We start from the raw sequence: 27,465 nt of genomic DNA, 5'->3' as shown, positions 1-27,465 counted from the left end.
GGTATGACCCAAAGCTCTGGATCTTATCCCTAAGGATAAAAGTCACCTTCCTTGAGCACTTTCAAATCAAGACTCAAAATCTTTTCTTTAGAAGGGCTTTTATTTAACTGGTTCTGTGACTGGCCCATTGATTTCCAAAAGTGGGACAAAATAAAAATGTAATCGACATGATCAGCAGTGTCAACACGTTACAAAAAAAAATTCAAGTGTTCTCAAGTAAGCTTCTCAGTACCAATGCTCACATTAAGATAGGATATTCTTTTTTCTAAAATAGGGAACAATACTTGTTCATTGTAGAATGAGTCACTTGCTTTTATTTGCTGTCATTATAGTGAAGGGTATCGTTATTGTACTGATGTGCCCACAGTCTTGTTTTTTTTATATTGGAGCTTCAAATTCATACTGGTAGATCGTGCTGGACTGGCAAATGAAAAAGTAGATCTTACATTAAAAAAGGTTGGACACCCCTGCTCTATATAATATTTGCACTTTTCTCTGTACTATGCTATTATGATTTATCATGATTATTATTATGATAAATACTAGCATATTAGTAGTTATTTTACGCAACACAAATTAACCTTTAACTTTAACCTTTAATCTTTAACTCATTGTATGGGGATTTGTGTTCCATTTGCACAGGGGATATAAATATTTATATTTTACTTGCCAAAGTATACCTGTGTTACAGTGATCTGCCCTTATGCCCTAATATGGATAAAAGTGTCTGTGGCTGTCTTCTGTGATTTACTACATTTTAAGCATCTCAAGATGGTTTTGCTTTCTAGAATTGTGTAACAGTCAAAGCTAATTAATATTCATATATTCTATGTTCATATGCCGTAGTTTTGTTTCACAAAAATGCCACATCAATAATTAAAGAAAACTTAAAAGCCAGGTTTACATACATAAAAATTGAAACATTTTATGAATCAACATTTACTAATAAATAAGGAATATTGATTTGCATATTGAACAATGTGTATCTTACAAATCAATTACTGGTCCTAGGATTATCTAAAACATGAAAATGATAAATAACTCATAATTGCACTGAACCCTAATTACATTGAACCGTGTGTCGATACTGAAACTCAGTACGTGTTCTTGTTTATGTTTCATAAACTACCTTCACTAACTTCAACTACTTGTTTTAACAATAACTATGAGTTTGAGTGAGCATCCATATTTTTTCACTTTAAGTTACATCAGGGCAGACATAATTAAGGAAAGGAAGTCACTATATTGGCTGGAACTGTTAGAGGAAATGAAGAGTACAATGTGGTCAATGTGAGACAGCTACACTGAGGAATAATACATTAATGAATCCACAGAGGATAGGTGTGGCTTCCTCATATTACCAGTTCTTGATCACCTTTCCTTCTACTCTACTGTGTATATGCTATTGTATGGCAGCTGTATTGCTGCAATGGCTTCAGTGTGTACATTCTGTGTCTGTCAAAACATGAAGGAAAAAATTCAAATTTAAGAGTGGACAAAAAAGATGAAAGCATATACAGGAAACACAAATTAGCTAATCAATGTGGAACTCTGTTCCATTCTTAGTGATTCATTTACAGTTGTGCCTGAAGATGTTTTTTAAAATGTTATGCCTTACATAACTAACTTGTTAGAGTTCTCTCTAAATGACCATACACAACTGTTCTATTTGGTACATTTAGATTTACAGAACACAGTTGATAATTTTCTATATGAAAATTAATTCTCAAATTATAAGCAATTAGAGAGTACAGAAAAGGAACAGATTCTCAAATTTGAGTGATGTAATTTAATTTGTGGAATACCCAATTGATCTGTATAAAGATCGGTGTTCTTCCTGATTTAGATCAGTGGTCTCAATACAGATATAGTTAGTAAACCAGCCAAGTTTTTAGACAATTCCAAAGGATTAGCAAACATTAGAGGCAGCAAATTCAATTCAAAAAGATAAAATTCAGGACAGGGTAAACACCTTACATAATATAGTCAAATGAAGAATACTACATAAAAGCACACAGTGCATGCAAAAGCAAACTACAGACAAAAACTGGAAAATACTGAGATTGAAGAGGTTACTTTTGTAAAAAATATAGGAAATTATGTTGATGTACTGTATCATTTGCATTTAAATAATATGGGTAAAAATAAGAAGGCAAACACAATGAAATCATAGTTAAATGTAAATTTAAGGGAATTCAAGGGATGTTATGTTTAAACGTACAATGCACTAATAATAGCTCATTAAAGAAAACTGTGTTCAATTTTCACTACATTACAAAAAAGATATTGTTGCTTAGGACTCAATTCAGAGAACAGCAATAAGATTTATAACTTTAAAAGCAGGAATGTCTTACACTCAAAGGATAAAAGAACAGTACCTTTTTAGCATTTAACAAAAAAGATAAGGAGATCTTATCCAAGTATCCAAAATCCTTAAAGACACTGACAAAATCAACCCAGCAGATTTTTTTTTCAGAATCATAAGAGAAAAGTGAACCAGAGAGACAAGTAAAAACTTCTGAAAGCAGAAAACAGAGAACAGAAGGCAATTTATGTAGAGCTTTGTAGGAGTATGAAACAAGCCACCCACCTAGACTCTACCAGAATGGTCTAGAAAGACTGAATGGACTCTTCTTGTTTCTAACTGTTGTTATGTTTTTCTGTGTGTATTGATGCAATGATATTGTCCACAGGGTCTGGAATTCTTGAAGCGTTAGTAGCTCTCAGTACCTTGTTTTCTCTGCACTGCACTTTGTAGTAAAGGTAAAGGTCTTAATTTGATGTTTTACTGACATGAACAGCAAATTAGTTTATCATTTTTTCATATTTAGGCATTTCTATTAGAAACTCTATTAGAATTGGTTCCAAAATCAGTGCAATAATAATGCCACAGAAAATTGTCCAGAACCTAGGCTTTAACCTTTCAACTTCTGATACCTGTGTTTTAATCCAACACTTAAGTCTGTCACTTCATTGAGTTTTAATTCAACTGTTTTATTCCAGCTCAAACTCCTTTACTACTTTAGAGGTCAAATATCAAACCATAACCAAAAATTAGCAACATTTCTGTTATCCTACCAAACCAAATCATCTTTAAAACACAGCTATAACTATCCTGTTCATGTTATAATGTCAACAGACCAAACTTTTCAAGTGTAAAACTTATAAATATAAGAGTTATATCTCTGCATCCTTAGTGGCAATGAAGAGTAATGCGTGTATCAAGTTATTATAGTGCAGTGTTAGTTAGTATAGTGCAGAACTCACAATTATAGTTTCATAAACAGCTACCAGTGATTGCAATAAAGGTAGATTAAATGCCACCCCTTCTGTCTGTATTTAAAAAAAGCGATCAGAGCCTGTGAATTAATGGCATTCTTAAATGAATCAGAGCCACTTTCCAATGGAAAAAACGATTTCATGGTAACTAGCCGAAGAACCATATCAATAATTAACAACATATTTGCCTTTTTATTTCCTGATTTTTTTTAAGTAAACAGAAATGTACGCAAACAGAGTTTCACTTGCATGATTGTCTAAACAGAACTCATATCCGGTGTCTTGTATAAACAGCTTTCAGTAAAGGCTCCAGAAAATGTGAGATTTATAGCCTTATCTACAGCTAAAATTATGGCTTTCAGCATTAAGATAAGGATTTATTTTGTTTATCTTAAAAATTGACAGATGCAACAGATGTGGGCTGTGCATCAGAAGCATCCATACCAGAGATTCTGATCAGGGGCATAAAGACTTTGGGTTTTATGTCTGATTTAACAAGAAAGCCGAGGAATAAGTTGCCTGATTGGGTTATAACTAAAAGACAGTGTAGGTGGAAATTCTTTCTTCAGAGCATCAATATATTTTGTTTCAATTCTACATAACATTGTAAATTAGGTTTTACAAGTGCATTTTAACATAATTTCCCTTCACTTATTCTTGACAATGTTTACTACAGGGCCTTGCAAGGCTCTCCCTAAGCTGTCACATTTTGTGAAATTACAAAATGTAGCATAGACATGTTGTAAACTTAATATTTTATTTACTCAGACTAAAGACATCTAAGGGTAACAGTAAATGTCAGCACACATTACATACAAAAAAAAAGAAATATTTTGATGGCCTAAGTATTCCAACCAATTAACTCAATATTTGGTGCATGCACCTTCAGCAACAATTACCTGGTAACTGGTTAGTCATTTGGGGTAAATGTTTACACCAATGGTTGAGTGAAATGTTTGCCCAAGCTTCTTGGTAAAATTCCTCAAGATCTTCAAATTCCTTGGGGATTGCTTATAAATTTTTGATAGGATTCAAGTTAGGTCTTTGATAATGCCACAAAGACACTATTTTTCTTAAGCCACTGCAGTGTAGCTTGTGCTTTGAGCCACTGTCCTGATGAAAAGTTAAGTTTTTGTCCTAGTTTTAGGTCTGAAGCAGGTTTTGTTCTAAGATACGTAACTTGTTTCATCTACTTTCCCATCTGTCTTGACAAACTTTCTAGTCATTATCAATGAGAAGCAGGACTACTGTATAATATAATTATACCTTGATAGCAGGGGTGGTGTTGAGTGAGTGATGCACTATGTTGGGTTTATATCAGATATAATGTTAAGCTTTAAGACTTGGAAGTTCCTATTTAGTCATGTCTGATCGCAAAACCTTTTGTCACATGTCACTTATAAACCAATACATGATTATAGATATTTTTTTCCCTTCTGTACAACCCCCTTATGGTGGCATCCCTAACCAGTTTATTACATGTGTGGTGCTCAGTTTCGACGGAAAGTCTGAACTACAGTAAATAGTGTCCGATTGCCTTCCACTTCTTAATGATCAACTTCACCATGGTCAAAGAAACATTAACTGTCTTTGATATGTTTTATACATTTCTGATACCTTTCAATTCCTCTTTTTGTTTTTTACTCTGAATTTGTGCTGTTGACTGTGTATATAGCCAATAATAATTGGTACTTCATTGTGTAAAATTTTTGTTTCTTCCTAAAAATTCTTTTTGTTTTTTTAATGCCTTACCAATTCACCAAGGCATGTTGTTGAACAGTTAATCAATGTGAATCAATGTGAAAAAATGAAAAGGTCAAACACACTGTTAACTATTAGTCTATCAGTTTTTTTACATACTGCCATACCCTGGGCTGTGTACGTCATACTATCTGATATTGGGATATGTGTGCTTATTTGCATGCCTGTATCTCTGAACAATGTGGAATCTCTGAATTAAACAAGGGATATCTGAACAAATGCCCATAGATATCGATTTGGTCTTAAATTAAATAGCAATTTATAATAAAACAAATGAAACAGTAAAAGTTCCAAATTCAATAAGCATTACTGAAAGGATTTAGAATTTAGAGAATAGATTATTCTGATCCATGCATATCGATTGACGGCCCAAAACAGAGTCACCCCTCTAGTGGCAAAATGAGGTACAACCTGTTCCCATTGCTTGTATAGCAAATCAGAATTTTGACCCAATAAAACACTACCCTTCATTCTTTGGTAAAACAATACAGAAGTACAGGATGTTTAAACACATCACATTCTTTATTTTCTTACAAAATTGTAAACTCAAAGTATTAAATTAAAATAAAATATTAATTAGTGATTTGCCAGCAGCCATATCAATCTGCAACTCACAACTGGCCCACTGAAGCTAAGCAGGTGTGAGCCCGGTCATTACCTGGATGGGAGACCTCCTGGGAAAAACTAAGTTTGCTGCTAAAAGAGGTATTAGTGGGGCCAGCAGGGGGCATTCACCCTGCAGTCCATGTGGGTCCTAATGCCCCAGTATAGTACAGGGACACAATACTGTAAACAGGCGCCGTCCTTCGGATGAGACGTAAAACGGAGGTCCTGACTCTCTGTGGTCATTAAAAATCCCAGGGCGTTTCTCAAAAAGAGTAGGGGTGTAACCCCAGCATCCTGACCAAATTTCCCATTGGTCCTTACCAATCATGGCCTTCTCATAATCCCCATCTATGAATTGGCTTCATTACTCTGCTCTCCTCCCCACTGATATCTGATTTGTAGTGAGTGTTCTGGCGCACTATGGCTGCCGTTGCATCATCCAGATGGATGCTGCACATCGATGGTGGTAGAGGGGAGTCCCCATTACCTGTAAAGCGCTTTGAGTGTCCAGAAAAACGCTATATATGTGTAAGCAATTATTATTATTATTATTATTATTATTATTATTATTATTATTATTACAATATAAGTTATCATAAATATTCAAGGACGAAGTGTGTTATGCTTGTTTGGTATCAAAAGAATGGGCAAAAAAAGCTGTTAAGAATTCTAAGTATCAAACCTGTGTTTAAAATTCCTGAAAGAGAGATGCAAATCTCAGATTCAAACTGGCCACCCAGAACCCTGGTAGACAAGGCTTTGGAATGTCTTTGTCTGAGGCTAATAAATCAGGAAAGCCAAGAACCACAATTTGGAAGTTAGGCCCAAGAAGACTGTAGTTAAGCTTCTGGAGGACAGGAAGTTAGCCCTGTGAAGTTAGGCCCACGAGGACTGAAGTAGTCCTGAGAGGACCAAATGTCAAGACATACTGTAGGGAACCCAGCACATCACAGGCAAGAGGTAGCAAAGAACTCAACTGAACCAAGGAATCAAAGTCTGACAAGCTGCTCCACCCTCTCCAGCCAGCAGCTCATCTACTTGAACTCTACAGCAACGCCAGATCAGATCCTGAGCCAGGTCATACAACTCCTTACATCTCACGGATCAGGTGAATGCCTACTTCCCTGCTATTCACGACATAAGGAATCGGAACACACCAAGCTTCTCTAGTCTGCTCACCTCCTAAAGGAATAGTTTGCATTTACCTTGTGGTTGGATTCAGTGCTTTATAGCGATTGCATATGATGTTTATCTTGATAAGAATTTAATATAACTTTATGCCTTTTACCTTGAATTAGAATTCGAGCTCACTAACACATAGTTCTTCTATACAGTAACTTAGCATTTTACACTTTTCTAATTCTCTACTTTCCAACCATTTCCTCAACTTTTTTCCATAAGCCTTTTTGCTTGTATTATTTTTATTCCTAATAAACTCATCTATTTTAATAAATTGAAGCAGTATGTGAATTTGAATTCACACAGATCAACCTTACACCTTGAATTTGGGTTGTTAAGCTTTTGCTAATTATCACATTAACCTGACTGTGTTTTCAGAGGACACAGTTATTTAATGATTGGTGTGGTGATTACCACCAGATCACAAGACCTGTGTTATACCTTCCCTTGGTGTTTCAGTAAGGTCTAGGACACGTGGTATGGGTCTTGCTTTTGAAAGTGCTTACTATAGGTCACTGATTCCTGGGTATTAGAGGAGTTATGCCTGATATTGAAATCTGCCTCTACTACCAAATCTTTTTCTTGTTATGTATTATGTTAAAGTACAAGATCTGGATTAAACTGGGCTAGCTAACTGATGACAATACAGACATGTCTATGTTTTCTATAAGTGGTCTTGGGTAGACATGAAATTCAGAAACCTTCCAATATTTCAAATTTTGTTGCTTCAAGAATAAAACAAGAAAGTTACAAACAAAATATCCTGTGAGATTATTTTCAAAACAAGTATATTTTACATATCTCAAAAGATATTAAATACTGTAGTCTTGATAAACTATGTATAGCAATCTAGTAATATTATACATTAATTTACATTTACAAGGTAATACGACCATAAATTTAAAGCCATATATTTTGTGTTTCCTTTAGTGGCATTTTTTTTTAGCAATGATGAATAAGCAGATGCAAGAAACAAATACTGGAAGAGGGTTTGGATCCATTCTCAAGTATTTATAGCTTGTCAGGTTCCTCTAGCAAGCATCTGGATCTAATAGGAATGCAGGGAGAAACCCGTGGAAATGCATAGCACAGCACACTAGTGATTAAAATCCTAAATCATCAGAAAATATTTTTTCAGGGTTTGTGAGACAAAATCTCAAATGAGCAAATACTGTACTGCACATTCTTCACATCTGCAAAAACATATGAATTATTATTATTATTATTATTATTATTATTATTATTATTATTATTATTATTATTGTGGCTAGGATAGATTTTACATCCTCCAAAATCAAATATTTTTCTGGATTTTTGATTATTGTGTTGTTGCTGTTTATACGTTATATGCAAAACAGACTACAGTGATGGTGTACAAAAACGTTTCTTCTGATAACAGGGGAACCAGTTTCAATACCTCTGTTTAATTTCAATTCAATATGCAGTTTCAGTACATAATCTAACTCCCATTTGTTTTGAATCAAAAGAAGTACCAAGGATAAGTGGGATGCTTTTTTGGTTCCTCTGTACATCAAACAGCAGTGCTATATTTTAAAATACATAAGGACTAACTATCATGTTTTAAGTAGAATAGAAAATGACATGCAGCTCTTGCTGCTTCATAAAATAGCAACAAGAGGACTTTGATATTTAGATGAGATAGTGCAGCTGTCTAAAGGGACTTGTTATGATGCGTTTTAGAAAAATACAACTAATCTTTCTTGTGAAATAACAATTAGTTCCTTGTAATCCTTAATTGCTCCAACAACTTAAATGTTACCTTACATTTAGCAAATATTAGACTGAATTTTATGTACCAGATTAGTAAGTTATAGTTATTTTATTTTTTCAAACTTTAGCACTTGAAGACCCTAGGCCATAGCATAGAAGAGGCTTAAGTGTTGCAGGTACTAGAGGACCTTAAAAGGGAAATGTAGTCCCAATTTCTCAGACTGGTTATTAAATCTCAGTAAGAAAAAAACTGATGTCATTGCAAAAAGTTTTACATAGTTTGAATTAAGCACACATTTTGTGAAAGTACTCGATAGTCGCCATGTTGTTGAAAATCTCCTTGGGCAAGTGCAAGAATTCTCTCAAAATTGTGATGTGGTGTGGCCCTTCCTGCCCTTCCTGCTCACTAGTCACCTTAATGACTAATGTAATACCATGTAAGTGAACAAATACAGGTTGTGCAGCAGACATTTCACTACATAAATGCTCCAACATGAACTGCATGCAAAGTTGACAAGTTCATTGTACATGTCAGCAAAGTTGAGAGCGATATTTCTATTGGATTAAAAACATGAAACAAGGCAGCTTTATGTCACCGGAAGTTTTGTTGCCTCTTTCTGAACTGCAGAATATGGCACTGTGCATACCTGGAAATTGTGTTTATTTTAGGATGTAAATTGGAGATTTTACATGTTACTGTGTGCATTTTACTTTCATTGTGGTTTGAAATGCACTCATGAATGCCAATTATTTCTAAACCAAAAAATATAAAAATAGTATAGTGTCACTGTACTGGGACATTAGGACCCAAGCAGACCGTGCAGAGTGAGTGCCCCCTGCTGGCCCCAATAACACCTCTTAAAGTAGCAACCTCAGTTTTTCCCAGACTCACACCTGCTTAGCTTCAGTGGGTTACCATGCTGGTGATATGGCTGCTGTGCATGTCTATGTCTGTGTGTGCTCTGTGATGGACTGGCATCCTGACCAGGATGTATTCCACCTTGTACCGGTTGTTTCCCCATATTGGATAAAGCTGTTAAAAAATGGATGGATGCAGGTATACCTTTAATAATTTAAGAAATAACTGAAAATAAAACAGCAGCAATGGATAGAGCAAATGATGTGGTATGGTTTATTATGATGGTCAGGTTTTTTATGAACTAGATAGGCTGATTGTCCTCCTGTAATTTGCAGACCTTCTTAATTTTCTCACTGTATAATCTGTTTTTGTACTTTTTAATTTTTTCTGCATTCAACTGCCATATAGTGAGTTTTGCTATTGTCTGCTATGTATAACCAGCATACGGCATTTGTGGTCACATTCAGGCAACCAAAGAGAAAAACGGATGAACCCAACAGGAAACATTTAGCATAGGCAACTGGGCCTAACCTACATGTCCTTGGGAGGTGGGTGAACCCAAAAAAGACACACATGGACATGAGGAGGACATGCAAACTTCTCATAGAAGACACACCAGCTCAGTATAGCATAGCTAGTCTCTCTTGAACTAAATGTGTTAAAGACACATAATTCTACATGAGAGTAGAGTTAATTAGTATAAAAAGCTATTTTAACTGTAAATAATTATGCATTTAAAGTAGTATACATATTCCACCATATTCATATTCATACATTCCTGACAGTTAAAAAATTTGTATACTAGGAAAATGATCATCTATATCATATATATATATGATATATATATATACAAATCATGGGTACACCTAATACACCATGCAAATCAACATAAATAAGACAAATAACAAATATACTGTAAATAGAAAAAATATGATACACAGTCTTCTATTATAAAAATTAATATTAAGACATTAAGATTAAGATATAAAAATGTGTCTGAAATGCATGTTATGTACGACTATATCAAGCTGTTTTGACTTTTCACAGTTTTAGCTCTTCAATTCATTGGCAACTGTAAAGCTGTAGGGAACTCTAATGCCACTGAAAAGCTTTTTCTACTGTACCAAGAGAAGAACAGGCAATCTCAAGAGAATACTCACAAATAAATCCCTGGTTTTTGACTGTTTGGGTCATACAGATGTAGAAGTAATTTCATAGAACTTGTAGGGTGTTCTTTTGTAGAGTTGTGGATTGTTTATGGTCACAAGTGAAACAAACCTGAAAACCAGTAGGACGGACAAAACAACATGTTTCTACACTTGTTGAAAGCTGAATCATTAACAGCTGAAATGAGGGCTATAAAGACTCTTCTCCAGCAAGACACTGTTGTGCCACTCACCATGGGACATGTTCAGAAACACTTTATAAAATAGCAACAACTGGAAAAGCAGTGCATCTCTATAACATACAAACAATTTCAATATATCAGAGGATGTGTTGTTAGAGATAATGATGGAACTTCAAACAAACAAGTCACCTTAACTAGGTGGTATTTAAATAAAGTTTATTCATAAACCACTCATTAGAATTTTTCAAATGACTTTCAGGGAATGCATCTACTGAAAATCAAACTTGTAAAAACCATTCATAAAAGGTGGAATAAAACAGAACCAGCGAATTAGAGACAAATCAGCCTTAGTTAATTCTACAGCATATCCATAGTCAGCATGAATTTAGTACTGTCACATATTGTCTAAATTAATACATTTCTCTGGAAAAGTAACTACCGCAGTAGATAACTTCAAAACATACTGTATAACAGAATGTATTTGGACTTGCATAAAGAATGGCATTAAAGGAAAGACTATTCCTTGCACTTACAGATGCAGCTTTTCAAAATGCATGGTACAACCCTGTACCGCTCAAAATTACCCACAGTTCACCGCAGTTTACCGTGGTAAGTGATTTGGCTGGCCAAAATGACCGACAGGGGCACTCATGGTGCACTGGTTGTTAGTGAAACGATTTAAACATTTAATCTCTTTAATGTGCATGTTTTAATCCGCTTAGTATTGAATATTTATATGGAATTTTACAACTAAAGGGAAATTTTTGTAGCTGAGCATAAAAAGAAGAGAAGCATAAAGCGTCTGAAGGTCATAAACGATATTAATTTAGGAACATAAACATATTATGTAAACTGTATATGGCTGGTATTGGTAGTTTAATGAATAAATACACACCAGTATTCCACTTTCTTCCTAAAAATTTTAAGCATCAAAGTCTTTCATTCGGACTCATACTGTGGTTACTTTGGAAAAGTTTTTACGTGCTCCTTCTGACTATATTAAGTTTATATACTTTGTAAAAAGTTATAATGTTTTAACCTTTTCTGCAAATACTTATGCTCGTTATTGCACTACAAAAACTGCATTCTTCTTAGAATTTGATTAATAGGGAATATAATATGGAATTGCGTATCTAAAGAAATTAATAACGTTTAATAACAAAGTTGTCGGAGCTAATATCTGGGAACTGTTTGCATGTTCTTTTGTAACACACCTTTCTGTAATTTTTTTTTGTACATCTAAGCTTTTGCAAGTGTTCCTGCATCCCTCTTCTGCACTATGTCTAGTCATGGCTTTTTTCTGTTTGCTTATTTCAAAGCAACACCTGCTCCATTTCCTAAACTTTTTGCTCATGTGTATTTTTAGATGTATTTACACCTCTAGCACTTTAATGTCCTAAATTTTCATTTGCTTTAATTTGTAGACTGAATTTTAGTTTTAGCCTTAAAAAGCTTAAGTTTTCTCTATCTTTTCTTTCTTGACATAAAACTGTTATTATTGATCACCAAATTATTGTACTTGACATGACGTCTTTCATTTACCCTTTCCTGAATGTCTATGACAAGCAGCAGAGATAGTGCTGTCTATCGTTTGTAGCTGAAATGACACTGTTTCAATGAAGAAATTAGATTGTTCATAAATCTAGTCATGTATTCTACATAAACACAATGTAATTGCTTCCTAAAAATGCTCTTTTTCCTGTTCATTATACTGTTATACAGTTATACTGGGCAGTGGTGGACACTACGCTATTTTGCAATCAGCAACCTGCTAATTTGTTTAACACCTATAGAAAACATGATTTTATTTCTGTACGGAATTAGTGTTGTGTTTACAAAATTAAAGTGTTTCAAATGTTTAAAAGGTAAAAAGAACTTACAGCTTACACAAAGACTCAAACTACAGAATGGAAAAATGAGTGTTAAGAAAAAACAGGACATTTGATTGCTGTTCTGTTGGTTGCCCTGTCCTGTTGCTGGTTACCTTATATTTATTTTTTTAATTGAAATACAGATTAAGATATAATGATGTGTTCCTGCCTAACTCAAACATTGTGTGACTTAAAAAGCTATAAAAAATGGTTAAGATAGCAGAAAGTCACCTTGCTCTTACAAGCGGCTGTTGAGCATGCTGTAGTTTTTGTTAACACAACACAACTTTGTCTGTCAGTGAAAAAAAAACATTTTTTCCTTCCCCTCTATATTCTAATTATTATTAAAATAATTCTACTCGTATATTCTCATTTACGAGTAGAATAGGCGAACCTTCCAATGAAAGACAGTCCCCCTTCCCCTCATGGACAGACTGACAAAGCAATTGAGAAATGTTAACTATCCAGCCACAAATAAATACAAAAAATAAACTTTTCTTTCTCCTGATGGTAACTGCAACAAATTTCACGTCCATACAAAACACTCATGACGTTCTCATCCAATCAAAGGTTTGAGGTTTTTTTATTTTGAAACCTTGATCTTGACATGCAGGTGTTAAGTAGAGCTAACAGCTTTAGGTTAAAAGGTTAAAAGGTTATTGTAACGCGTACGTTTCCGAAATGTTAGAACAAGCACGTTAAAACCAGAACCCATTAAGTTACCAAGTTAAAGACTTTGATGCGTAAAATATTTATGAATAATTAAATTATTTATGATGAAGGTGGAAGGTTGTATACTTTTGTCCAACGGAGCAATCTTGCTTTTATAAAATATACTAACTTTTAAATGTTAAATGATTAACAAGCTGTAATACACAGTTTAAAATTATTAAAAGTCTTAAGAGTACACAACTTAAATTCTCAATTGGAAAAAGATTGTCCCTCTGCAGTGACTGGGATTCGAAACCAGGCGTTTTCTGGTGACAGCTCAAATGCTGTACATGAGACGTTTAGCTTTATTAGCTCCACTCGGCGGTTTTACAAGGTCTTATAAGGTGCTTCCGGATACTATTATCATATTTAATTTGCATGCGGTATGATGTGGTAAGATGTGCCACGCCTACAGCATTTTAACGCAGCGTACTTCAAGCATTTTGAATTACTGGATCTGTACAGAAGTTACTTGTTATAGGTGCCCTCAGAACAAAAACTATTAAAAATCAGAAAACAAAGTTAACAGACTGCAGTGAGGTCATTAGCTCTAGGACTAGAGACCCTTTTCATCTGTCAATGATATAAACTCAGGTATAGTGAGAAAACAGTTCTGTGTCACATTATATAAATGTAGGTCATGCTACTAATAGCTTAACAACAATGTAAGCATCAGACACAGGACAGGTAAACACCTGGAAAATAAAACTTAACATGGAAAAAAGAAAGGTAATAAATGCATGTTAGAAGAAGCAATAAATTAGAAAGACCTAGAAGTTTATTTAGACTCATTACCTTCTTTAACTAGACAGATGTGGGGAAACAATAAAAATACCAACAAAATGCTTAGGTATATTGTTAAGAGCACAGCAAGATAATTTATGAGAGTGCAAGAAGTTGCACAATATTCCATTTGCAATTTTATAATACTTCAATCAAGATTAAACAGGCATTTTAAATAGAAGTTTATGCTGCTAAAAGGGCATGCTGAAATGGCATTTAAGGCCAACACTGACGTCTTCCTGTAAGTCTTAAGAAGGTTTCAGAAAGCTGGTAAACACCACCTGTACTTGATTTGAATTTTCAACATTTTCCCTGACTGCTGTGGTCAGATAATTGCACAAGGTCTGGTTTAAATCTGCAGTTTGTTGCAACATGGTTGAAAGGATGTTTATTAACTAAAGCCTGGAAAAATATGCATCCTTGCATACAAGGATACAAAATTTAACCTCCATTTTCTGCCTTTATTTCCTAGAGAAAGCATCCCTCAGGCTACATGATCTTTAAAATATCAATCAAACCCACATCCCCAGTGTCCCACTGATTTTGAGTTTGCCTTTCTGTATATTCTGTTTATACAATTGTCAACTATGATACTGGTACTGAAAGCTTCATATTTATATTCATTGTTAAAATAGATTAAGTTTGGATTATTTTATTATTAGTTATATACAGCTGATGTTTTTATTTAGATTTTTAATTAAACATTTGAACATTTTATCTTTTTAGAAACATTAATAGTAGCACTAATAGTCATTTGTTCTTTTTGGTCAAATTATCTAATAAATTAAGTGACTATTCCATCTAACAAGAAAATATGCTTTGGGAAAGTCTTGACAAAGCTGAAAGAAATAAAGTGAGTAAATACTGTATATCAGCATAATACTGGATTGAATCTATAAAGCTTTATTTTACTATAGAAGCAATCACGTCATAAAAAACACTGAAAGGAGCTAACCCAAAACATGTAATACCATGTGCAATACATAAGATATTGCTTGGATATTGTTTTAAAATATTTTTGCACCATTTTCATCAACTGCTCTTTCATGACTGACATACTCGAAGTGACATTAAGTCACCAAATTACCTCATAAGTGAATGGTATGACCGGGCATTGGTGATACTGTATATTATTTTGAATGTCAATTCCAGTGAACAGACGTGCTTGCAAAGGTCTTACAAGATCTTACAAGAGTAATGGGACAGGATCCAATAGCATTTTCAATCTGGAGCAAAGTATGTGTTGTAGATGTACAGCTTGTAAAGTTTCCAACAGTGGTCATACACAAACCACTAGTCAGTGATTTTCTCAGTAGACGTAGCTACTGATAAAATGGTAATTAGCATAATGAATATACTTATGGCATTTCTTTTTAAGGAAATGTCAGTATACCTGCTTCAGAAATATTTTTCTCATAATAACTTGTGAATGTGTTGTGGCTATTATAAGCTTCTTTTGATTTTCAGTATTTCTATTGTTTCTTGTTTTATTGTAACAAAATATCATGTGCAGTTAAAAACTTGGCCAGTTAAAAACATTCCACTTTTTGGCCCTGAAAATCTCCATAGTTGCTTTAGCAGTATGATTGGGGTCATTGTCCTGCTGCAAGGTGAAGCACTGTCCAATGTGTTTTGAAGCATTTGGTTAGGTATGGGCAGTTCAGATGCTTCTGTACACTTCAGAATTCATCCTGTTGCTGCTGACTGCAGTCACATCATCAATTAAGACTGGTCTTTCTTGCCAGTCTGGCAATCCATGTACCATTAATTGGTGATGTTTGTCAGGTTTTTTTTTGTATTGCTGTGTGGGCAAGCAAATCGAAGGTCTTGGTCTAACATCATGACTTTAATCATACAGTACATTACTGTTTAAAGTTGTTCACCTGGATGGTGAAGACAGGAAACCGGAGAACACCACTGATATAGTATTTTTGTTTACACTGTTTCCAAGCTTTGCAAATTTATTGATATGGAAAGTTTGGCTCCAATGTGGCTTGCGTACTGAGCTAGTTGAGCTGCTAGTGAGCTGCATGAGCTAATGTGGTTGTTTTCTGTCTGCATGTCTCACAGTGTTTCATTATTTTGGTACACTCCTTAAAACATTTTATGTGCTTCAAGAAAGGGGTGCAACATTCCTGATAATATTCTAATATATTTCACAATTACCATAAATGTATTTTACCTCAAAACTTCATGCACAACATTATACCGTACCCTTTAGTTGAGCCATTACTGTAAACCAGAGGTTCTCAAAGTATGGTCTGCGGAACGTACGCCAGGTGGTCCGCGGGCTGACCTAATCATCTTTCTATGCTGTTTAAGTCAGAGGAAAGAATATTGTAGTGTCCGCTACAAAGGGCTTCCCCCTAGGAGCACTGTTAAGAACTGCAAGCTAAAATAGTGGGAGGAGGGAGTTGTGTGTTGGTTCTAGGTATCGGGATTTCACCAGCTGTTAAGGGGACTGTGTGTCAGTAATGGGGTGAGCACCAGCCTAGTTTTACACTTGGCTGGCTTGAGGGTCTGCCAAAAGGACAAAGTTTCCATTCATTCTCCTTGGCTGTAACCTTCTGTTGCCTTTGTGTTTTAATGAAGCTTGAGTTATGGGGGAACACCTCACCTCTTTATTCTCCCCATCACCACCTATCGCTTCATTGTTTTAGTTTTATGCATCACAAATTAAATGATGTCACACATTGAAAATGAGACAGTCAGTTTGGCAGCGACGTCTTTGCCGCTATGCAGCAGTCTACTGCTGTTAGTGATGCACGGATCTGCTTTTTTTTATCCGCACCCTCCCAACCCGATTTAAAATGATAAAAGTACTGATGCAAAGCCGGTCCAAACCCGCTCCACTACAAATTACAATACCAAACATTCATTTGATCAAAATTTATTGAAACAGCATATCCAGATTCCTTGTTTTAAACAGACTCAAGTAGCCTAGTCTTGTGACTGTCACTTTTGTAAAGTGCTTCACAATTGATGCAGATAATATAACCTGTTTTTTCTTCTGTTGTGCTGACTAGCTCGCCAAACTTCTCCCACCTAGCCCTTTTGTCCCTTTCTCTTCTTTAGTTCCGTCCTGATCTGCTCTAATGTGGTTGTTTGTAAGACACTGTTGTCTGCTTACGTTTTCTCCTGCTTTGCCTTGTGATACAATCAATTGGGGCTTAAATATGGTAAAACATCAGTTTTAAACCTTAAAATCACTTTAATTTAGGATACAATGGTTTTCTGCAGTATTTTGCCTTTGGTCATATATCAACCCACACCCGCCCAATCCGATCTAAAATCTTTTTTTTTGAACCCTAGTCAACCTGTGTATAACTAGTTGTCATGATTGCATGGTTAGGCTGTTTACATTTAGATATTTGAGTGTGGTTTGACCATTACACTTATTATTGTTTGTACCGTTTTGTACTTACTTTTGAATATCTTACTTTGAGTTTGAAAGTTCAAAGTGTAAGTTACCTCTTAGTGCCAGAGACCCATTTAGCCAATGCCCGCCTGGAATTTCCACCCCTTAAACATTTTGTTATATCTCTGCAGCAGAACATAGCAGGAGCCTGGAAGGTAACCCCCTTGGCTTTGAGTGTGAACCATTAAAATTTCTTATATTTCTTAATGTGTCCACTCAGCAGACAAACATATGAAAAAAAAAACAGCAGGCAATATAATAACAATCAAAACCATTGCATTTGCTATAAAAACCTTTAGACACTGCTAGAGAGCCTTTATCTGCTGTAATTCAATGAAAAAAAACTCAACACTTGCCTTCTGGTGTGAAAAAAGGAGCACTGATAAAAACCGATTGATTACCCCTTCTGAGTCAATGATTGACAGCTAAAAGGCAGGCGGAATGCAGCCCGAGGCTTTTAGAGGAAGTCTTACCCCCTAAGGCCTCTGAATGGCTAAAAATACAATGAATGACAGTGCTTTTTATCAATCAGATCGCCTTATTTCTGGCTTCATACATTTAATACAAAGTCAATAACGTTCAGTAGCTTCCAGGTCTGGAGATAAGCTAGTCTAGGCTTCTGTGGATATATACTGTGCTACAGAATAAGTTAAAACAAGGGATATATACATATTTTTGCTGTTTTTTGCTTTTGCGGTCTTGTTTTGCTGGCTTATTGATTACGTAATCAATGTATTTTGGAAGTTTGGAAGTGCATCATCAGATAAAAAGTTTCATTATAAGATTTTGTGATCGATCGTCTTGGTTTAAAAAAAAACGTTTTTTTAAAGTTCCTGTTATCCTTTGTTGATTGATAACATGGTTTTGTGGTTTTGTTAGTAAAAAAGGATTAAAATTATGAAGGAATCAAAGGTAGATATTGATTTACAAAGTGGGCATTTACGACCACGCTAAGGATAGCACACGTGTGACTATATGAACGTTTTTCTCGAATTTCTAAAAATGGTTTTGTGAAGCCCTAGTTGAACACTTTTCTATTGATAAAAGGTTTTCTGTAAAAGTTTTAGTGATGTAAAATAATGAAGTGAGACGGAACTTTTGAGGCAATTTTTCTTAGAACATGGCGTACACAACCACGTCCAGCATTAAGAGAAGCAGTCAAAGCAGAAGGGTTATTACAGATCACTGTCTCAAATCTGGGACTCTGAAATGCTTTTACATCATGTTTCAGTAACACTTAAATATTTTGTTGCTTATATTTTCAGTAATGGCTTCCCCATTTTGTTACCCTGTCATAAAGGCTATTTTGTAGAGTTTTCCCTATATTGTTGACTAATGCAAATTTGCACCGATCTCACAGTGCTATCAAAGTTGTGTGATGTAGAAAGATGCACCATCCAGTTCTTGATGATTGTTATATAGTGCTCACAGGGATATTCAGAAAGTTTGATACTTTTGTACTCTTTTCCAGATCTGTGCTTTTCAATGACTTTATCCCAGACTTGCTTTTGAAAGCTCCTTTGTCTTTATGGTTGGGTCTTTGAAACTCAGTACCTGCCCAAAGAAGCTCAGTAAGACAGTTATATTGAAGTTATAAGAACCACAGTTATTGCACACAGAGGCAATTGTGGCAAGTTAAGTTAATTTTATGCACCTAAATTAATTTAATTAATTAAGTAACGTTAACCACAGCAAAGGGTTTGAATACTAATGCAATCATTAACTTTCCATTTTCCTTTCATATAAACTATTAACTTTTTGCTTTGAATGTATGGAGTACATTATATACAGGTCACATACTAATTACGGCTTAAAATTGTCATGATTGCAATCTATAAAGCAACAAAATGAGAAAACCGTGCAAGGGCCTGAATACTATTGCAAGGCACTGTACTTAAAGCTACAGTATAATCATATAATACTATCAACTATAAATTAGGGATGTCTTCTTGATTGATAGTGTTCACAAAAACAACAACTTAAAGATGGATTGCAGATAGTGTTTATTATTTTCATTGCTTAGGTACGAACCTTTTGCATATCACTTTTATTAAAATAAACACTTCATAGCTCCCTGTGTTATTTACATTTGTCTGTAATTCACGTGGCAAACATTAAATTAGTACATATTTGTGTTTAATCTCCATTCTGTTAGATCTTAAGTATTGTTATTGCTGGAATGCTGCATTTCAACTTCTGCCAGTTAGGACGTCAATGGTGAAAGCCTAAACCTTACCACCAAGAACATTATGTTTATTAAGTTATAAAAAGTGCTAAATTCCCTTTGTGGCTTACAAAAAATATTGTAGTATTCGCAACGAAACATGTAATTGGTGACTTGAGATTTACAGTAATTTATATAAAAATGAAAAAACAGAGAGTTTACAATCTGGAAGTGATTTAAACTCTAGACCAAAGTAGTAGCATCTTGATGTGGTTTTAGCTGAAAAGAGTTTCATTAGGAATGCAAGCCATAACTGCTACAGAATGAACACTACGAAAGTAAGCTAACCTTTTTTATCTAATACATTGGCAATTTAGAGTAAACGTTTCACTGAGCCATTAAACTAATTTGAAAAATTTGCTTTATTCGATTTTTCTCAACCAGAAAATGATTAGAAAAGTTTAGAAAAATAAAATGGAAATTTCTCTGATTAGGGCACTCTAATTTTGTATGTTGGAACTTAAGTTTAGGATTTTGAATTATAACACAGTGGTTAAAGTGCTACATTAAGTGCTATGTGGACCCTATAGCTCTTTCAATATCAAATGTAAGAATCACAGGAAATTATTTAACATAAAAACGTCTAGGAAAAAAAACGGAACCTTTACTTAGGAGTAGTATAACAATTCCATAACAACTATATTATAGTTTAAAATAAACCCAAAGAATAAGAAACTACATAGCTGGAATTCTCTGCTTCATGCATGTTTAAGCTTTATTTTACTTGCTTCATAATGCTGTATTTTTATAGGGTACCTACACACTTTATTTTTTTATACCCATAAACCAGATCTGTAAGTTGGTTTAAAGCTATTTCAGGGGACTTTAACCACGTCTCTATTTCCACCACTTTGCCTACTTTCCACTAATTTGGTAAGTGCCCAACCAGAGAAAACAAAACACTGGACTTATTATATGCCAATGCTAAGGATGCATATAGTTCCACAGCCCGTCCCCACCTTGGCAGATCAGATCAGAACCTTGTCTTGCTTACACCACTATACACGCCTATTGTACAGCGCCAACCTGCAACAATGAGGACTGTGAGGAGATGGTCTCAGGAGGCTATGGAGGATCTACGTGGTGCTCTGGAGGCTACCGACTGGGATGTGCTGTGTGAACCACATGGGGACGACATAGACAACATGGTGGATTGTGTCACTGACTACATAAACTTCTGCGTAGACAACACCATCCCCACCAAAGAAGTACACTGTTTTTCCAATAACAAACCCTGGATCTCCAGTAACCTGAAAGCTCTTTTGAATGACAAGAAGAGAGCCTTTAGGAGGGGGGATAAGGAAGAGGTCAAGCGTGTACAGAGGGAACTAAAGCAGAAGTTAAGAGAGAGCAAGGACGCCTACAGGCGGAAGGTAGAGGACAAGCTGCAAAGGAATAGGGTGAGGGATGTATGGACCTGCATGAGAGAGATCACTGGCTTCAAACAGGCTGGGGGTGCAATGGAGGGGAACCTGGAGCCAACGAGTTGAACCAGTTTTTTAACAGGTTTGATTCAGGGTCCTCTGTGGCTCGACATCCATCCCCCCACAGCCACACGCTACCTAACCCTTCACAGCTGCGACTGCCCAACACCTCCTCCATCCCCCCACAATCATGGCCGCCTACAGCTACAACCCCCGACAGCTACTCACCCCCCCATCCCCCACGGCTGCTACTCTCCAACACCTCCGCCATTAACACCTGCAACACTGAAAGCACTATGAGCACCATCCCCCAGGCCAGGCTGACCATCACAGCTGACCAGGTGAAGAGGGAGCTGAAGAGGCTGCACCAGGGTAAGGCCACAGGACCAGACGACATCTGTCCCAGAGTTCTGAGGGCTTGTGCTGATCAGCTAAGTGGAGTGCTCTAGCGACTGTTCAACCTGAGCCTGCGCTTGGAGAAAGTCCCTGTGCTCTGGAAGACATCATGCCTGGTCCCAGTACCAAAGAAAGGGCGCCCCTCTGTCCTCAATGACTACAGACCAGTTGCACTGACTTCTCACATCATGAAGACACTGGAGACGCTGGTCTTATCCCACCCGAGACCCCTGGTTAGCTCATCACTGGACACCCTTTGCCTACCAGCCCAGTGTTGGTGTGGAGGATGCAATCATCTACATGCTGGAAAGGGCCTACTCACACCTGGACAAGGCTGGCAACACCATAAGGATTATGTTTTTCGACTTCTCCAGTGCCTTCAATACCATCCAGCCCTTACATCTAAGGAGGAAGCTGGAGGAGATGCAAGTCGATGCCTGTATGATATCGTGAATCACTGACTTCCTGACAGGCAGACCACAGTCTGTGAGACTTCAAAACTGTGTGTCTGAACAGGTAGTAAGTAACACAGGGGCTCCTCAGGGGACGGTTCTTTCTCCGTTCCTCTTCACCCTCTATACCTCAGACTTTAAATACAACTCAAAGTCATGCCACCTGCAGAAGTTCTCAGATGACTCTGCAATTGTGGGATATATCAAGGGTTGGCAGGAGGAAGAGTACAGAGGACTGGTCAGCAGCTTTGTGGAGTGGTGTGGGGAGAACCTCCTGCAATTGAATGTAGCAAAAACTAAGGAGTTGGTGATAGACTTCAGGAGGAAGAGGGTCCAACCTACTCCTGTCTACATCCATGGGAGTGTCGTGGAGATGGTGGACTCGTACTGGGAGTGCACATCTACGATAGACTGGAATGGTCTAAGAACATCGAGGCCATTAACAAGAAGGGTCAGAGCCGACTTTACTTCTTGAGGAGGCTCAGGTCCTTCAATGTGTGTAGTAAAATGCTACATATGTTCCATCAGTCGATGTTGGCGAGCGCCATATTCTACGCGTTAGTATGCTGGGGCTCTGGGATTAGAGCAGTGGATTCCAACAGGCTGAACAAGCTCATCAGGAGAGCAAGCTCTGGCATTGGGTCTGGCCTGGACCCCCTGGAGGTAGTGGCTGAGAGGAGAATGGTGTCCAAACTAGAGACCATCATGGACAACGTCTCCCATCCCCTCTATGACATGCTTGTAGAAATGAAGAGCACATTCAGCAATAGACTGATTCATCCACGGTGCGACAGGGAGCGCTACAGGAGGTCGTTCTGGCCTTCTGCCATAAGACTGTACAACGCATCCACCTTGCGTCTGGGCAGAGGCAACATTGACAGTGACCTGTTCTGGACTGAACAGTAAACTGATGCATCTGTTCTTTTTCTTTTTCTGTTTTAAACCCGTTTTTTTTGCAATATATGCCAGGGACCTGTGCAATACATTTATATTTATTTATAGTCATATTGTGCAATACGACTTTTTTGTGTACTGTTCTTTTCTGGTTTTGTTCTGTTCTTTGTGTGTTCTGGACTGCGAGTAACTCTTCTACTGATTGTATTGTATGTATTGTATTATTATTATTGTATCATTCATTACACTGTGTCTGTGTTGTCCGTGTTAAGCTGCTGTTGCACTGCAATTTCCCTCACAGGATCAATAAAGTATCTATCGAAGTTAACATTTTTTTGCATTAATAACAGCCCTTAAAGCAGTTAGGCTACTGTTCGGGTATTGTACCTGTAGTATTAGCAGCATCTGGATGATGGAGGGTGGCACTCTGGCACGTGGCCGGGAGATGGCATCTTCAAGTTTTATATTGAGGGTGATGATGTTTCTGAAGTGAAGCAGAGCTAACTGGCGAACCGAGGGCTCCTTTCCCTACACAAAAAGTACACAACACAATGCAACTTCTTTCCAAGAAAAAATTAAGGACATACTGTTGTGTAAATTGTGAACTCAAATAGTATTACTTTTACTCTTCCATGACCATATTTCTACCTTATGTTTTTGTCCTTTCTTCGTTTTTTGTAGTTTACAGCTGAATAATAATATAACATGAATGATACATGCTCTATATATTTTGTCGTAATTACTATTAAAAATCAGTATAACATGTTTTTAAAAGTTTAGACAACAATTTTAAACCAAAATTTCAGATGACCACAGCAAGTGTCTAAGGTTTGTCCAAAATGAAAACAGAGATATACATATATAAATATATGTTATATTTATGTATTTATATATAGGTAAGTAATACATTCAACCTTGTAAATGTTTTATCTCAGCCTGGTTGAACATATTTTATAACACAGTTTTAGTTTTCAGTTAAATTGCAACAATTCATATGGGACCCAAAACATTAAAAATGAATATATTTACAACAGTGTTTTGTGTTTTTAATGAGTCTTATAAAAGTGTTTTAGTATGTGCCTCCTTGAAATTGAGAGTGCTGCTAAACACTGTATAAAATTACTGTATAAAGAAGGAAAATCCAGTAAAGATTTTAGACATTGCCCTACATTCTCTCAAATCTGTCAGTCATGTTGGTGATCACTGATTAACCAAAAAGAAGGAAGGCTAAGAACTAAATTGAAGAATTGAAGTGTAAAACTTTTCAAATGCATTACTTATTTGCTATTTTCAACACAGTAATAGAAGAAATAACATTGTAAACCACCTGAACGGGATAGAAAATAGCCTGAAGCATAGAGAGGACATCACAGAAGAAGAAGTCCCACGTCTCAGCCAAAGAGTCCAGTAACTTCTGACCTATGAAAATTGTACAAAAAAAAAACAAAAAAAACATCATTGGTGATAAATTTTCCACTGAATATATAGAATGATCTGTATATACTCTGAATTATATACAATTTTTAAAATATTAATATTAATATAAATATTAATGAGAATGATAATGGGGATTATGTATACAATTCTCTTCACATTAACATTATGAAATACTTTTGTAACTGTACTTATGAGTTTGCACTTGATGGAGATAATTGAACTTAACACATGTGAAGACATTATTGTGTGTAATGTACTCTCACCCTTGTCAGAAAGATGAGGAGCAATGGCAATATGGTGATATATGGAGAAATCTATTTTTAGAAAAAAAGATCTGAAGAGAAAATGGAGAAAAAAAACCTTATAGCTTATAAAACCTTTTGAACCAAAGGTTTTGCTGCTGGTTTCAAGCAAGTGTGTATTTTAGGGCAGGATGATGCAAGACAGCACAGTGCTGCTATTACACTGCCAGCTTTTTAATCTGACGTGAGTCCAGTAGAACACCTGTGGGTTAATATTTTTGTTCTTTCCAGGTACAGTATGTTAACTTTTTACTCATAGTTTTTGAAACTTAGAATGTAGTATATTGGCAATGTCTGTCTTATAGTGTATCAAAACATATACTGTAAATGAAAAAACATTATATATTTATAAGAACATATGAAATAACTGCAAAAGAGGAGGTCATTAATCCTATCTTACTCATTCGGTAGTTAAGAAGCTAAGTGAATCCAAACCTGCATCTAGCCATTTCTTAACAGTGCCTAGAATTCAGTCATCAACCACATGGTTACCCACCACTCATGTGAGTTTTTCCAATTATTTTTCTGTTCTAACTGAATTACCCTTAAGGTTTCAAATGTGACTTTTTAGACTACTGAGTGATCCTTACTCAGTTCAGTTCCTTATCTATACCCCTTAGGATTGTATATTCATGTACCTGGATCAGATTTCAATCTCCTCTTTCCTAGACTGAATAGATCAAGCTACAGGGTATACTAACTGAGGTATTTTTAGTACATTGTAATGCTTAAGCATAACTGGATTAAAAATCCAAACCTTTTGCTATATACAAAAGCATTCTGTTTGCTCTTTTATTGCTTCACCACATTGTCTTTATAAGGACATAGAAGAACTTATCCAAATACCCAGATACCCTTTCTACTTATAACTTTCTATAACTCAGAAGCACCTGTGTGATATGAATGGTCATGTTCCTACTACCGATGTGCATCACTTTGCGCTTAGCACTGTTGAATTTAATTTGACAAATTTCAGCCCAATCCATGTCTTTTTCGATCTCCATTGTCACCTTTTATATGTTTGTTGTGCCCCCAAATTATCAGCAAATTTAAGTAGATTCCTATTTTCTATTTCTTATTTTCTATGTTTACCTGAATAACTGATATAGATCAGGAATAGTTACAGGGCTAAAATGGATCCATGTGGCATATCACTACTCACATCTGTCCAGTTAGAGGTTATGCTACTTACAATAATACGCTGCTTCCTGTGTGTACATGTGCATACATTATCTTGGATTCTTATAGCTTATGGATTTGAGAACCTTTTATGAGAGATCTTATTAAAAGCTTTCTAAAAATCTATATATTTCTATATGCTTTATCATTATCTATCTCCTTGTTGCTTGTTCAGCAAGAATTCTAGCAAGTTAAGCAAGACCTTTCATTTCTAAATCCAACTGGGCTTCTAATTTAGTTCTACCCATCATTTCCATACCTTTATCCATAACAGAAGCAAGATCAATTGAACTGTAAATATCTGGATCAATTTTATGATGGACTAATGTTACATTTGTGATTTTCTCATCTGTGGGTCCCATTCTAAGTGAGAGCAGAAATATTCTGCCTAGCGGTCTATGAATGATATCCCTCATGTCCTTAAGTATCACACATAAAATATAATCAGGCCCTGACAATGCACAAGTTTTTAACTGTCCTAGAACCTCAGTATCAGTTATGCTAAAATGTTCTGGTGCAGCCCGATCTATAATATAATTATAATGGCTACATGGACACACAGTTTTCACTGTATTCAGCATAACCGCACTACCTGTATATATTGCATACACCATGGACACATAGTAGCTCTACTCATATTAAGTTTATTCTGTTTCTATTACATCTATTATTATGTAACCTCAATTTTGTGATTTCTGTTATTCCTGTTATTCCTGTGATTTTTGTGAGCTTGCAGAACAGACATTTCATTGTCGGCAACTAATGCTGCACGCTGTATTGTTGTGCATTTAATAAATAAACTTTGATTTGATTTGATTTGACTTAATATGGAACATGTTATTGATGCCTTGTATTGTAAACACCTGTTTGAAATATTCATTATCTTCTAATATGTAGTTCCTTTTATCTCACAAACTCATTATTTCCACTGTTGTAGTCTCTGCACTTAAGTTCTCATTTCCTTATGATTTTTCCCCAGTATCTCAATTAAACCAATTTCACTGTATTATCATTACTTTGACTTAATTGTTTTAGGAATTAATTTGTTTAGAGCCTTTAAAATTATGTTTAAATGCAGTATAACCATCCTTTTCAATTTTCTCTATTCCATCCATCACAATTTCAGCTTCTGTATTCCCCATAACAATATTCCAATTTATGTTTGGAAAATTGAAATCTCCAAGCAATGTAATGTAACCTTTGCTACATACCTTTCTGATCTCATCATATATGCCCTACCTGCTTTAGGTGGGCTAACTCATACAACTATTGATAAGCCCTTTGAAATTGCATATTTCAGTTTAACGCATATACATTCTAATGTGCCTGCAGCCTCTTGCTTCAGTTCAATGGCTTAAAGATTATTTTTGATAAAATGCAGCCATTCAAAATGCACGGTAAAACCCCGTACCGCGAAAAATTATCTACAGTTTAGCATGTTATACCGCAGTACGTGATTGGCTGGCCAAAATGACTGAAAGGCGGCACTCGTGTTGCATTGGTAGTTAGTGAAATGATTGCTTCATTTAATCTTTACTGTCCATGTTTAAGTCCGCTTAATATTGAATATTAATATGGAATTTTAAAACTAAAGGGAAATTTTGGTAGCTG

General features: G+C 35.8%; 1 protein-coding gene across 2 annotated transcripts in view; it reads right to left on the bottom strand.

Moving 5' to 3' along the window:
* The window catches only part of LOC102695273 (proline-rich protein 5), an 85,052-nt gene that overhangs the window by 12,117 nt on the left and 45,470 nt on the right, over positions 1-27,465 (bottom strand). For both annotated transcript variants that reach the window (XM_015353268.2, XM_006633763.3), the window contains 2 exons: positions 24,264-24,355; positions 23,324-23,464 (listed from right to left, as the gene is read on the bottom strand). In XM_015353268.2, coding sequence (XP_015208754.1) covers positions 23,324-23,464; positions 24,264-24,355 — 233 coding nt within the window. The remainder of the gene's footprint in view (positions 1-23,323; positions 23,465-24,263; positions 24,356-27,465) is intronic.

This window comes from Lepisosteus oculatus, chromosome 7 (genome assembly GCF_040954835.1).
Source record: "Lepisosteus oculatus isolate fLepOcu1 chromosome 7, fLepOcu1.hap2, whole genome shotgun sequence".
NCBI classification, from domain to species: domain Eukaryota; kingdom Metazoa; phylum Chordata; class Actinopteri; order Semionotiformes; family Lepisosteidae; genus Lepisosteus; species Lepisosteus oculatus.
The sequence above is the reverse complement of the archived record's forward strand: the minus strand, read 5'-3'. Positions and strand labels throughout refer to the sequence as shown.